This window comes from Silene latifolia, chromosome 9 (assembly GCF_048544455.1).
Source record: "Silene latifolia isolate original U9 population chromosome 9, ASM4854445v1, whole genome shotgun sequence".
Classification (NCBI taxonomy): domain Eukaryota; kingdom Viridiplantae; phylum Streptophyta; class Magnoliopsida; order Caryophyllales; family Caryophyllaceae; genus Silene; species Silene latifolia.
This window is the reverse complement of record NC_133534.1, coordinates 78,097,813-78,110,036: the sequence shown is the minus strand read 5'-3', so window position 1 is coordinate 78,110,036 and position 12,224 is coordinate 78,097,813. Positions and strand designations below refer to the sequence as shown.

Sequence of the window (12,224 nt, the reverse complement as noted above, 5' to 3'; positions counted from 1 at the left end):
GTTGCTTATAAGTGATCTATTTTACAACGGATGTATAAGGTGAAAGTAAATTAGCTAGGATAAAACAGGCTGGGTACAAAAGGTTGCAGCTGAATGACAGTGAAAGGTTCTTTCTAATGGCTTCTCTTGGCTGCTTCTGGGGTTGGTTGTCTTTGGTCAGAACAAGGTCTTATCCTGCTTAGGTAGTATCTTCATTTTGGCAAGACATGGCAAAAGAATCCACAGCTCCAATTCCCAAATGTTTGTTGGAGTATGTGTCCTCGACAATAATGCGATCACATGTTTAAATCTCATATTAAGAATATATAAGGGAATGTAACATTTTATTGTCAACTGATCCACATTAATCGGTAATGATTGGCTGACTAGAGTTTGACATTACTGTCGTGTGATGGTGGTGATCAGTTGATCCCTTAAGGTCATACCTCTAGGGAAACATTCTTAATAGATAATTAATTAATTGTATACTGATACAAGTTAATTAATTCCTTAAATTCAACAAGTGATTTTGTAAGTTAGATTACGTATCTTATTATAATTCGATTAAATTAGATTCGGTCTAAGTAATTTAAATTGTTTTATTACTTAGATTTATTTATTGTTTATGAAACAATTATAATAAAGAATGAATTGTTTATTATAAATACAAGTAGTTGTGATTTATAATTCTATAACCCATTTTAAGAAATTGTAATTGTGAATTACTAGTTAATTTTTGTATGTGATTAATTTTGTTTATGTAATGATTTTTAATAAGTTAAAAATACATTATTTAAACTACATGTCTAGTAACATGTCCAATTGTCACACAATATAAATTAAACATTGACAAACTTAAAATGGACCCTTCTCCATACTCTTTAAAAATCCTAAGGCGTGGTTACTGTTCCCAGAACAGTAACTTTGTGTTTTTTGGACCATTTTGCCCCTGACTCTTCTATCTTTTGATTTCATGTTGCTTTCCCTCATTTCTTCGACATTTTCTCCCTCTTTCTCTTTCATGCGATTTCATCCAGCGTTTTTTCGATTTCCTTCCTTTTACTGATTTTCCATACAACAATTCTTGCATAGGGTATCAAATCTAAGCAATTTGGATGTATCATTTTCCAGGTTTAATTTCCATTTTTTTCTTCCCATTTTTCCCATTTTGCTCTGCTTACCATTAGTATTTGGGTTTTTTTCGCCGATTTGCTCTATTGTCTCTATTGTCTCTATTTCTCTTATCTCATCTCTCTATCTTTTTGTTCTTCTGACAGTGAAATTTTTCGACTGCTATTTTTGTTCTTCTTTCTTTTCGTATGTGTATCTAATCTAATCTAATTCCACCATAGATTCATCCATTCTTCATCGCTGTTCCAGAACTTCCACCGTTTTCGTCTTCCTGCAGTTTCTGCCTTTTCATTGAGGGATGTTTTTTCATCGATGGCCACACTTCAGGTCAGTCTTTTTTCTTTTTCCATATATTGTTTATTTTTTGGTTTTAAATTGATTTCATGCAATCATTTGGGACTTTTTAAAGGTTTATTAATTAAATTGATTGCATGCATTAATTTGGGCGATTTGAAGTTCTTCTGGGATATTTGCGTGATTCGCTTTAATCATTTCGAATTTGGCATGAGCAGGATTATTGAATGGGAGTTAATAATTTAGGGTGTAATTTTTGGATTAAGATTGATTGCATGCAGTGATTTGGGCATTTTTATAGGTTTAGATTGTTATCTATTGTCGTGAATGAAGTGAGACGGATTCTGTGTGACTTTTTTTTACCGCTTTTCTCTTTTATTTGTTTTGGTTAATCATGAGATGTTTAGCATTTAAGCATTAATATTGTTATCAATGGTCCTAGTTATGAACCATTGATACGTGTCGTTAAGCGTATACAAATTAATAATTTATAATCCTATCTTAACCTCAAAAATAACAACGTAGTAAAGGATAAGTAGGGTCGATCCCAACGGAGAGACTGGAAAAACTAATTAACTATTGAGTACTTTTATTCACTAACTTACATATATACCATTTATTTACATATTTACGGCTATTAACATTATTTACGATTAGGGGGGAGTTTGTTTGTAGTTTTGAACTAAACTTAAAGGACTAAATACTAAAGCTAGACGCGAAGTTAAATACCCCATTAAGCTCATATTCTTATGGTAATTTTAGCTTGTCAACCGATTATTGTTTACGTCAAATCTTAAGTATATTTATAGATTAATTGCGAAATCCAAGATAACAAGAACTCCCTATCTTCTCTTAGATTACAACCGATCTGAACTAAGCCTAGACCGATTCTTAACTAACCGACCGATGTAAGTTTGTCGCGCCTTACTAAAGACCGAATTAGCAGCATTATTGAACCAAGAAAATATCATTAACCCAATTAACCCGTTTAAGTGTAGTCAATACCCGAACGATTAACTGACCAAATTTTACTTCTAGCTTAAACTAAACCCCAATTTGCAGAGATTTACCTAAACTAGCTACTACTCGGATTATGCGACTCGAACTAAGCCAGAATCACACAATTAGCAGAAGTATACAATTCCAATCATAATAAGATAACAAATTATAAACTGAAGATTGTAACTTACGATTAAAACGAGTAAAACTTCGGATACAAATAACTGAAAGATTAACAATAAACAACCAACGGTTTCCAATACTAGAATTAATCAACGAAAATGAACCATAAATTGAATACAAGAGAGGTAGAGAGATCTTAATTACTGCTCGGAACTTGTAGTCGGATCATTGGATGTCGCACCTCAGAAACCGCCTCAAATTCGCCCTTACTCGACCGTGTGCTAAGACTCCGCCTGAGTACGGTCTCCTACTGCTCTCACGACCCAATTAGGTCACAAATCGTCACTCAGTTTCGCTCAATCATCTCTAAAATATTTGGGTATTTCCTTCTGCCTCCTTCTCTTCACGGATGAATTGGGTATTTATACTTGACAAAGTCGGTATCTGGATCAAATTTTGTGAGATATAAGAAGGATTTTATGATTAAAATATGAAAAGAGATCGAATTTGAAATGGAATTTCCATCTCGTTCGTCGTTGGTTGTGTTTCCAGTGGTTTCTTTGTTTCTTGCATCTTTGTTTAATTTCCAAACTCTCGCCCAATTTCTAAAGTCATGGGCTGCCTAACTCCGCGAATTAATTAATTATTACGTATGTGCCTGCTTGTGTGCTTCTTTATTTCCTATGCTCCGTTCTTATTCTGTTCCCTAGGTCCGTTTTACACATACTCGTGTCATACTTTTGATCCATTAAGCGCGTCATTCAGCCCATTCTCTTCCGTCTTGTAATCTGCTATACCAAAACACACTAAATAAGCTCATTTGCATTTAAAATAATAATAACAGTAATTAAATCTCGAAACTAACGAATATATAATAATTTAGCTCAAATAATGCGAAAGAAGACACTAACAATATATGGATATGGGATAAAAACATATATAATTATGGGCTTATCAACCGTTGATAAGTAGTAATAGAGTTCAAGGTACTTAATTGATAATGCTTTTCTAGCTGTCTTTAAGAGATACCAATTTCATGATTGCTTGCAAAGTTCACTGTGATTGATTGCCAAGGTAGCAAACCATGCATGTTCGTCCTTATTTTACAACTTCATGGCTTAAAATGGCTCATTGATATCGAGAAGTCCATGATGGGCTTAACTCTTCTTTTGCTTTTTTTTTGTTCCCCTGTAGAGTGGTTCTTCAGGGATCAAAACCACACAGGAGTTTTATGTGAATGTTCTTCAGGTTAGCTCCCTTCTGATTGTGCTCTCCAATTAACTGTTTTATCTAGGACTTAAATTGTGCTCTCGATACAAAGCACTTGGATCTTGTTTGGTTGGAGAGTTTGAAGGGAATGGGATAAACACAATATCCATAGAGAGCTACAACTGCATCTTTTGGAGCTTGCTGACATTCTTGTGGAGAGACCTTCACAATATGCAAGGAGAGTTGAGGAGACATCGCTCATATTTAAGAATCTACATCACCTACTCAACTAATTGCGGTCAAATTAGGTACTCTATAGATGAGTTTCTTTTCCCATTCTGTGTTTCCTGTTCCTGTACTTGAGTAGTTGTTGACTTGTGCAATGAAATTTTTTCACTTCTAATTGTAGGCCAGAGCCACACTTATTCGCATTATAGAGCTCAAACTACAACTGAGAAAAGAAGCTATTGAGAATATTTAAAGGTGTGTTTTGTGTCTGTGATCATCTAATTCATTATATGCACAATTATTAAGAGAAAATGATGAAACATCCTCTTCTTTCTTATTTTTTTATGCAAAAAGGCCGTGTTTGTTGAGATCCCTTTGCATGGCTAACCACTAAGATATTATGCCTAAATAAAATGTATTAAATGAGCTGCTACTCCAGAAGCATGTATTTTGGAAATTGTTCAGCATTTCAGAATGTTGAGACCATATGGAGGTAATGTATCACATGGCGGGGCTGCCCGAAAGTCCGGTTATATTAGGTGGACTGCAAAATCTAGGAATGTGGAGTTAGACAACAAAATTAGTCCTGTGTTGTTAGCACGATGCATTGCGCACACTATTGTATTTGACCTAGCTTACGTCTAGCCATTAACCAAATGCTTAGATGACTCCCGGTAATTTAGGCAACTGCATGCCCTATTTCAAACAATCATAAGTATTAATCTTTATGCAGGTTCCCGAAATTGCATGGTGTAAGCAAATAGCGAGTATCTCGATGAGCTTACCACCTCCAGCAGAAGCTACAAAATCCTATTTACAGACGATTAAGGCGATTTACGTACTGGTAAGCAGACTCTCTATGTTATTTTTTCATATGATTGCATCAGATTTGACTATGTTCTTTCATGCCGGTGCTAAGGTTCTGTTAGATATATTAATCAATAGAAATGGTTTGGTGGCTGTTATTTCACACATTATTTAATTGATTCTCCCTACGTCCCAATCATTTGTTTACCTTTGGTTAAAATATACGTCACAAAAATATCGGTATTTTAACCAAAGTTAAACAAATGATTGGGACGGAGGGAGTGTAACTTTCTTAAGAAAATATGAAATTAGCTTTTTCCATAGAAAAAACTACCTTTTGATTCCTGCTTTGTTAATCATTCTGTATTAGATGTAAATTTCCGGCTGTGTTTCTTTGGACTGACTGCAGGATGAACTGGAAAACTCCTATAGCAAAAAGCTTCAGCAGAACAAGGATTCACTCAATTGGTGAAGGTATCTCTTTGGACCGAGTGTTTTCCGCATTTTCGTTTATCTGTTCTTTAGTCAATTATGACTGACAATAAAACATAATTTGTGCGAGCAATTTAAATGTTTTGATTTGTTGAAATTCCACTAACCCACCTTTCCTGTCACTCTTCTGAGTTGTTTAATTTTCTTCATTGAAGTTATTTCAAATTTTTACACACTAATATAAATGTTTATAAAAATCGTACTCTCTCTGCTGAGTTTTAAAGAAGACTGAGATTCATAATCTTTGAATATGATGGTTACGGCTTTACACTTACCATCAGTCATTCACTTTCTCGGTTCGTAGCGAGGGCTGATTTGATCTCTTGTGTTTGTTTTGGCAAATTTTATCAATTATGCCAAATTTTCTCATGCTGAAAGTTAGAATGCTGGTCATTTTTGAACTCCCGCCAGTTCCCTGTGAACTGTTCAGTAGCATCGAGCAATTAATTATTGCTATATATTTGCTTAAGAAATGATTAAGAGTATAATTAACTTGGTTTCGGTCAAATTCAGAGTGAGTGTAAGAGGGAAAGGGATAGTGGAGAGTGGAGTGGCGTAGGGTAGAAGCGGGAGAGATCAATTGTTGGTTGGGGGTGGGGGAGGAGCGTTTTTATGAGGTGTGAATAAAACAGACATGGTGTAACTGAATCAGTTGTAAAAATGTAAGTATAAATACTGTCATTAGCTAATTTATCCATAACCGGATCTCCCTCCTCCGTTCTCCCTAATCTCCCTGAATTCTCCCTAAGATCTCCCTGGCAACTTTCAGATGTCCATGTAAATCAATGGAAACCTGACTGGGCAATTTGTTCTTCTCAGCGCCAACAATTGTCTTCTTCCTTATATACAATTCAATGTCATGGCGCAAATTTTATTTCAATATACTTCCCATGGCTGTCAACAAAACTACAGATACAGACTTAAAAAGGACTTGAGAAGGTTATACTTTTTTTCCTGATTGGCTAGATACCTAAATTAGACATTACTTCTTACAAAGATATTCACTTTTCGGATAACCCAGAAATTCTTCCTTTATTTGCCCCCTTTCTCATCTCAGATTAACCATTTAACCCTCCCCCAAATCTGTCACCAAATTTTCACTATTAATCTGTTATCACTATTTAAATTTCTGGGTTTTGTGGATGTAATATTATACCCTGCTGAATCCTGAATTTGCAAGTTGTAGTCGTTTGATTCTGGTGCTGCTAAAGAGTATGGGATGTGCCCAGCTTCTGGGTTTTGGATTCATAGTCTCGCACTCTCACTCTCTCGCTCTCGCTTAGTATGTATCTGTCTATTCTCCCTTTTAGTTTTGTCTTTTAATTGATTGCATGCAGCTTCTTACTTGGATTTATGGGCTCGTTTTTGTGTGTATTGTTTATCCTCTCTGTACTTATTGTAAATTAAATAAGTTAGGGTTTTGTTTATGGGTTTAAATTGATAGCCGTATGATATAATCATCCCCAAGTACTATGGTTTACGAATAATATCTTTTAATTACGTTAGAGTTTTCTGTTCAATCTTTTAGAGTTTCAACTTTTAGATTCGTCATGGTTTTTAAAATTTGTGAGCGCAAATTTGAAAAGTGTTAAAAGTTTGGCAAATAAAAGGAGTACTGCATACTGTCAGTGTGACGTAGAATTCCTTTGAATAAGGGGGTAGCCGGGTAGGCAATTGATTCTGGCGTGGGTTGTGAGATCATACTGTACTGGTGTTCTTGTAAAATATTTTAGAGGTGAAGGCACTTCAGCAAGCAACTCTTTTTAACAATTGTAGGAGTGTAAGGTGTAAGAGGTGTTTTGACTTCCAAGTGTCTGATATGTTCTTCATCCACTTCAGCAAGCAGGTCTTATGTTCAATGCAACGAAACAATTTCGCCACACACTTGACTTAAAGAAGGATGAAGAGCGAGAACGAAGAAGGAGGATGATAAGAGATCATGCACGAGTTGTCAGAGTAAGTACTGGGATGAACCAGCTGGTGATGCGTTCATAATATCATTATATTTGGGATGTGCATGATCCGACTGTTGTTTATTTTGGTAATTGTAGGCAGTAATGCTTTTCAAGTTGCCTGGGGAACAAGATATTGGCATTTGTTTGATATTGTGATTTACGCTTAATAGTACTTCCTTCATTCCTAATTGATTGTCCTCAATGACTCTTTGCAAAGACATACTCACGTGACACAACGTAAATGAAAGGTTGCTAAAAATGAGAAGTAAATAACATATTATGTTCCATATTTTGGGTTTTTCTTAACGTAAAGGCACATAGTCTTTCTGACACCAAATAGACTCTTTGTACTACAAATTACATATTATGTTGCCTCTTTCTTTTTCTTGGTTAATGCTTTCTTAGAGGATGACTTTCCGTACTGCCATTGTCCACTACTCCTTTTGCGCTAAGTTTCCTGTAGTAAGAGAGTGGTGGTTGCGATGGAGGTGAGTCAGTGGTGGTTGCGATGGAGGTGAGTCAGTTGTGAAGAGGAGTGGGTACCTTGGGTTCATCATAATCCAAGCACAAATAATAGTTATCTCGAATAATAGTGTAACTTTGTTTTAATAATAATATAAGCTTACCTAAATTTACCTTCAGAGGGTCCTTTTTCTCACTGTTATCTCGAATTTGATGCAAGGTTCTCGGTTTGCTTCAATGGCGTTAAATTTTTGCAAATCAGGCTTTCCATTTCTGCAATTTCCCACACAGATATTAGGACTATGTCTGGTAGATGAGCGGGAAGGTTAAACAAAGTTTTCAAGGGGTTTGTTTTAATATTTTTCAATTATCATCTAGGTTTATTGTAGAGATAGTTGTGATGCAATCACTAAAGTGCCGGTGACTGCCTTGCTTACGAAGAGTTTTCGTCGATTTTGAGAAATGGACTAGCAGCGAGTTGAAACAGGTAACCGGGCCGAACATATGAAAATGTTTGAAAATGCATTTTCCAAGCCTATGAGAAATTAATAATTGATTTTGAAGTTATTCTTCATTGTTTTAACAGGTGTCCAACCTCATATATGTCGACTTGCTAGGCAGAATTGGATTCAGCTACACTTCTGATGACAGTGATCTTCACCGTGGTGAAAACGGCGTTAGCAATGACTTGTATGACTTCTTGCAGGTAATTTGATTTTGTTATCACATTATAACAAAAATAATACTCGCTACTTCATTCTCAGGAAAACTATGATTGTAACAACGAATACTGGTAATTGGCAGCCATCCTTCAAAGCACATTCTGAATACGCAAAGAATGATTTCTTCATAACCAGTGAATTGTATGCAGGACATTACATCCCTGCATTTGCCTATAGAGTACACCAAGGAAACAAGGGTAAAGAAGGAGCTCCCATTAATCTCAAGGTATAATAATCTTTTACTACTCTATCGAGTTCCTCTTCTCTATACCTCCTTGGTGAATTTCCGAGTGGAGTTTTCGTATGTGATCAAGGTTTCGCAATTGGTAATAAATGCACCCTGAAATTAAATATCAAGCATACACAGTGATACGTGCATTTTGTATAGTCTTTTTAGCCTATTTTAGCACGTATTTTCGTGTACTTTTGTACTGTTTATATCGCATTATGCCCCGAATTGGCTACTTTGGTTCGTTTTGTCCGTTTTGTAGAAATGAACGTGAAAGTAGTGGAATCGTACCATTTTCGTCCCTTTTTGCATGCATTTTGAGGAGACGGGATTTTTTAGAGCGAGATCTTGCATTGGGATGCGTAAAGGAACGGTCTACGGAGCAGTCGGTCACGAGTTTGAGCTATTTTGGAGGAAGAATACTCGTTCGAGCTGTTTTATTGCTCGATCGAGTGGTTTCTATGGCTGGAAATGGTCGATCGAGTAGTATATTACTCGATCAAAAAGTGCTGGAATTAGGAGTTACTCGATCGAGCAATAATTCTACTCGATCGAGTAGATTACTTGGAGAAGTACTCGATCGAGCTGTTTCAGACTGCTCGATCGAGTGGTTTTGTCTTTCATGGGCTTTAATTAGTTAGTGAACTTGTTTTTAGCTTATGGACTTAGTATTTTTTCTATTTAAACGCATAATAACTAGGTCATTAGTATTCAGTTTTGATCTTATCATTCATCTTTCACTGTAAACACTACGTTGCTTTCTCTCTTTCACTGTAACTTTTGCTTTCGGATTTTCTCGCTCGGATTTAGTTGTTCTTTACGCCGCATTCTTGCGATTGTAATCCCTTACTCTCTTTTAATCTTAATTCTGCATTTATTTACTTTAATTACTTGTTTTGTTCCTTATTAATTTCTGCCCTAATCTCTATTTATGCAATTTCACTATTATTTCATTATGTTTAATGTTGGTTTATTCTTTGTTATTAGTTTTGACAATATTAATAGCATGAGTAGCTAATCTGTTTCATGTTAGGATTAGGGGATCTACGGTAGGAATGTGAGGATGTAGTAAATAGGTTAGATGAATTAATTGTGAGACTCTGTCCCCATAGCAATATAACTGTATTTACCGACTTAGTTGAGTGCATGCTTCTGAGTCACCCTTTTAATCTGGTTAAATTTAATCCTGGATCGGAAGATTGGACTAAATAGGCCTGCTATGAACAGTAGACTACCCTGACAAGGACGGAACTTAAGTTAGTGGGAATCTAGGGTAGAAAGTGGACCGGAAGGACCTTTCCATATCCGTCTCGCAGTAATTTATCTAAGTTGTTTACAGTTGAGTCACTAGACTACCGTAGTGAACCGAAATCCTGACATGTCCCCTCTCTATTGATAGTTTATTCTCATTTTCTGTCTTTATTGCTCTTCTCTTGCTTCTCTTCCTTTAAATCTTTTAGTTTAGAAAACCAATTACAACCCCCCCCCCCCCCTTTGTGACCAAATAGACGGACTCTTACAGATATCTTGCCTCCCTGAGGAGATCGACCTGACTTCCCTAGCTATATAATTAGTTTAGTTAGTTATTTTTTATAGGTATAAGACAGCCCTGTCAAATTTTGGCGCCGTTGCCGGGGAGGCAATTGCCCTATCTGTTTTTGTTTCGTTTATTTTATCCGTCTCAGGGAATTTTTATTCCTTGAGACAGTTCATATTCATTTTGTTTCAGTGTTGTGTATGCCCAGGTCAAACAGGTTAGAGTTAGTTTCAGCTGATTCTGAGCCAGAGAGACTGTTCAGGCATAGACTCCGTCTGCAAAGAGAATCACGAAAGGAAGCCTTGAGTACTTTCGAACCAGAACTTCATCATTTCCTATTCACAGAAAATTCGTCTTTTGAAGAAGATACTTTCAGTTCTGTAAACCAACCAGTAAAGATGCCGAATATTGCAAGTCATTCGGAGCCTAAAGCATCATCTATTCCAAAAGGTTTCAATCTCCAGACTGAGGATGGGAATACTTTTGACATCCGTCCGTCCTATATCAATCTGGTGGAGAGAAATCTCTTTAGAGGTGTGGCAGGTGAAGACCCGAGGAAGCATATGGAGGTCTTTACGGACTACTGTTCTACTATCCCCGCCACAAAGGGGGTAACTCAAGACAATATTAAGGCGGTGTTGTTTCCTTTTTCTTTGACTGACTCAGCCAGGGAGTGGCTGACTGATTTGGACCGCACGGCCGCAGGGGTCACAGACTGGGAGACCCTTGCTCTTGCTTTTTATAAGAGATATTTCCCTCCGTAGCGCACTAATCAGCTGAGGGAAAAAATCACTAGTTTCAAGCAGGCACCTGATGAAACTTTCTATGAAGCTTGGTGCCGTTTCAAGAGGTTGGTGAGGTCTCTTCCTCACCATGGTTTTGATCCGTGGTTTCTGTCCAATCAGTTCTATAATGGGTTGTATGATGATCACAGAGCCATTCTTGATGCATCATCCAACGGAAGATTCCAAAAGAACACTGACGATGATAAGGGATGGGCCTTTATTGAAGATATGGCAACCCACTGTGCTGAGTATGGGAACCTGAGGGATGGTATTAGAACAGTTCATGCAGTCGATAAGCAAGTTGTGGCTCAGCTGGAAGCCATGAATGCTAGGTTTGATAAGTTGGAGTTGCATTCTGCTGGGGAGCCTCAGACGGTCCATTTGCTTACTAGAGGGGAGACTGTCACATATGAGAGGTGTGGGAGCAACGACGGTCACCGCTTTGTTGGTCATCTTACGAGAGAAAGAACAGGTCCTTACTTTTCAACAATACAGGCAAGGAGGGGGTTCCTATTATAATAACCAAGGGGCAGTCCATCCCAATTTGAGGTGGACAAGTCAAAATGTGCTCAATCCTACCCCTCCTCCTCCGCAGCAGCAGCCATATGTCCCTCCTCATAAGGCTCAACAAGGCTTTCAGAAGCCTCCTTCCTTTCCTACACCTAATCAAGGTGCATCATCTTCTGGTGGGGTAAGTGAGATAGGTGAGTTGAAGACGATGTTGCAGTCTTTGACAAAGCAGTGGCAACTGAGTGACCAGCAAAAAGATGCATCCATCAAGTCACTTGAAACTCAAGTTGCCCAGTTAGCCGCGAACCAGTCCACAAGGAAACCGGGTCATTTACCGTCACAAGCTGATAAGAATCCACATGAAATGGTAACTTTAATTAATTTGAGGAGCGGTCGTTCATATGAAGGACCGGAATTGTTGAAATCAGACCCGAGGAAGGTAATTACTGCTGATGAACAGTGTTCTGTTGAAGAAAAAGAGCTGACGACAAAGAAAGTACTCGATCGACTAATTTCTGGGGGTCGATCGAGTAAAAATGCTGAAGAAAGAACTCGATCGAGTGGAATTTCTGCTCGATCGAGTGAACAGGAAAAAGAAGAGCTCGATCGAGTAAATAAAACTGCTCGATTGAATGATTATGTTGAAGATTCTACTCGATCGAGTGATATTTTTTCTCGATCGAGTGCTGCTGACAAAGAAGACCTTGATCGAGAGCCTGCTAGTGCTTGATCAAGTGAAACATCGCCTGAAAGACCTCGTTC

At 37.3% G+C, this 12,224-nt stretch overlaps 1 protein-coding gene and 1 non-coding gene across 13 annotated transcripts; one reads left to right on the top strand and one right to left on the bottom strand.

Moving 5' to 3' along the window:
• The first annotated feature begins 931 nt into the window (after nucleotides 1–931).
• Nucleotides 932–9,520, top strand: LOC141599937 (putative serine carboxypeptidase-like 54). 12 transcript variants are annotated; one of them, XR_012524040.1, is made up of 13 exons: nucleotides 935–1,110; nucleotides 1,360–1,437; nucleotides 3,721–3,774; nucleotides 3,848–4,043; nucleotides 4,145–4,218; nucleotides 4,697–4,807; nucleotides 5,180–5,244; nucleotides 6,449–6,544; nucleotides 7,102–7,218; nucleotides 8,058–8,166; nucleotides 8,266–8,369; nucleotides 8,444–8,472; nucleotides 8,551–9,520. XR_012524040.1 is itself a non-coding variant. In XM_074420075.1 (12 exons), the coding sequence occupies exons 7-12, from the start codon at nucleotides 6,482–6,484 to the stop codon at nucleotides 8,896–8,898; spliced, it is 396 nt and encodes a 131-aa protein (XP_074276176.1). In that variant the 5' UTR covers nucleotides 936–1,110; nucleotides 1,332–1,437; nucleotides 3,721–4,043; nucleotides 4,145–4,218; nucleotides 4,697–4,807; nucleotides 5,180–5,244; nucleotides 6,449–6,481; the 3' UTR covers nucleotides 8,899–9,520. The 12 variants fall into 12 exon arrangements, 4 of the variants coding, with proteins under 4 accessions (XP_074276175.1, XP_074276173.1, XP_074276174.1 ...); XM_074420075.1 differs by lacking the exon at nucleotides 8,058–8,166 and having other exon boundaries at nucleotides 936–1,110; nucleotides 1,332–1,437; nucleotides 3,721–4,043; nucleotides 8,551–8,627; nucleotides 8,893–9,520; XR_012524047.1 differs by lacking the exon at nucleotides 3,721–3,774 and having other exon boundaries at nucleotides 948–1,110; nucleotides 3,821–4,043.
• Nucleotides 9,521–10,941: 1,421 nt separating this feature from the next.
• Nucleotides 10,942–11,047, bottom strand: LOC141603437 (small nucleolar RNA R71). Its single transcript, XR_012525315.1, has one exon. It is a non-coding gene; the product is annotated as a small nucleolar RNA R71 (small nucleolar RNA).
• Nucleotides 11,048–12,224: the final 1,177 nt, after the last annotated feature.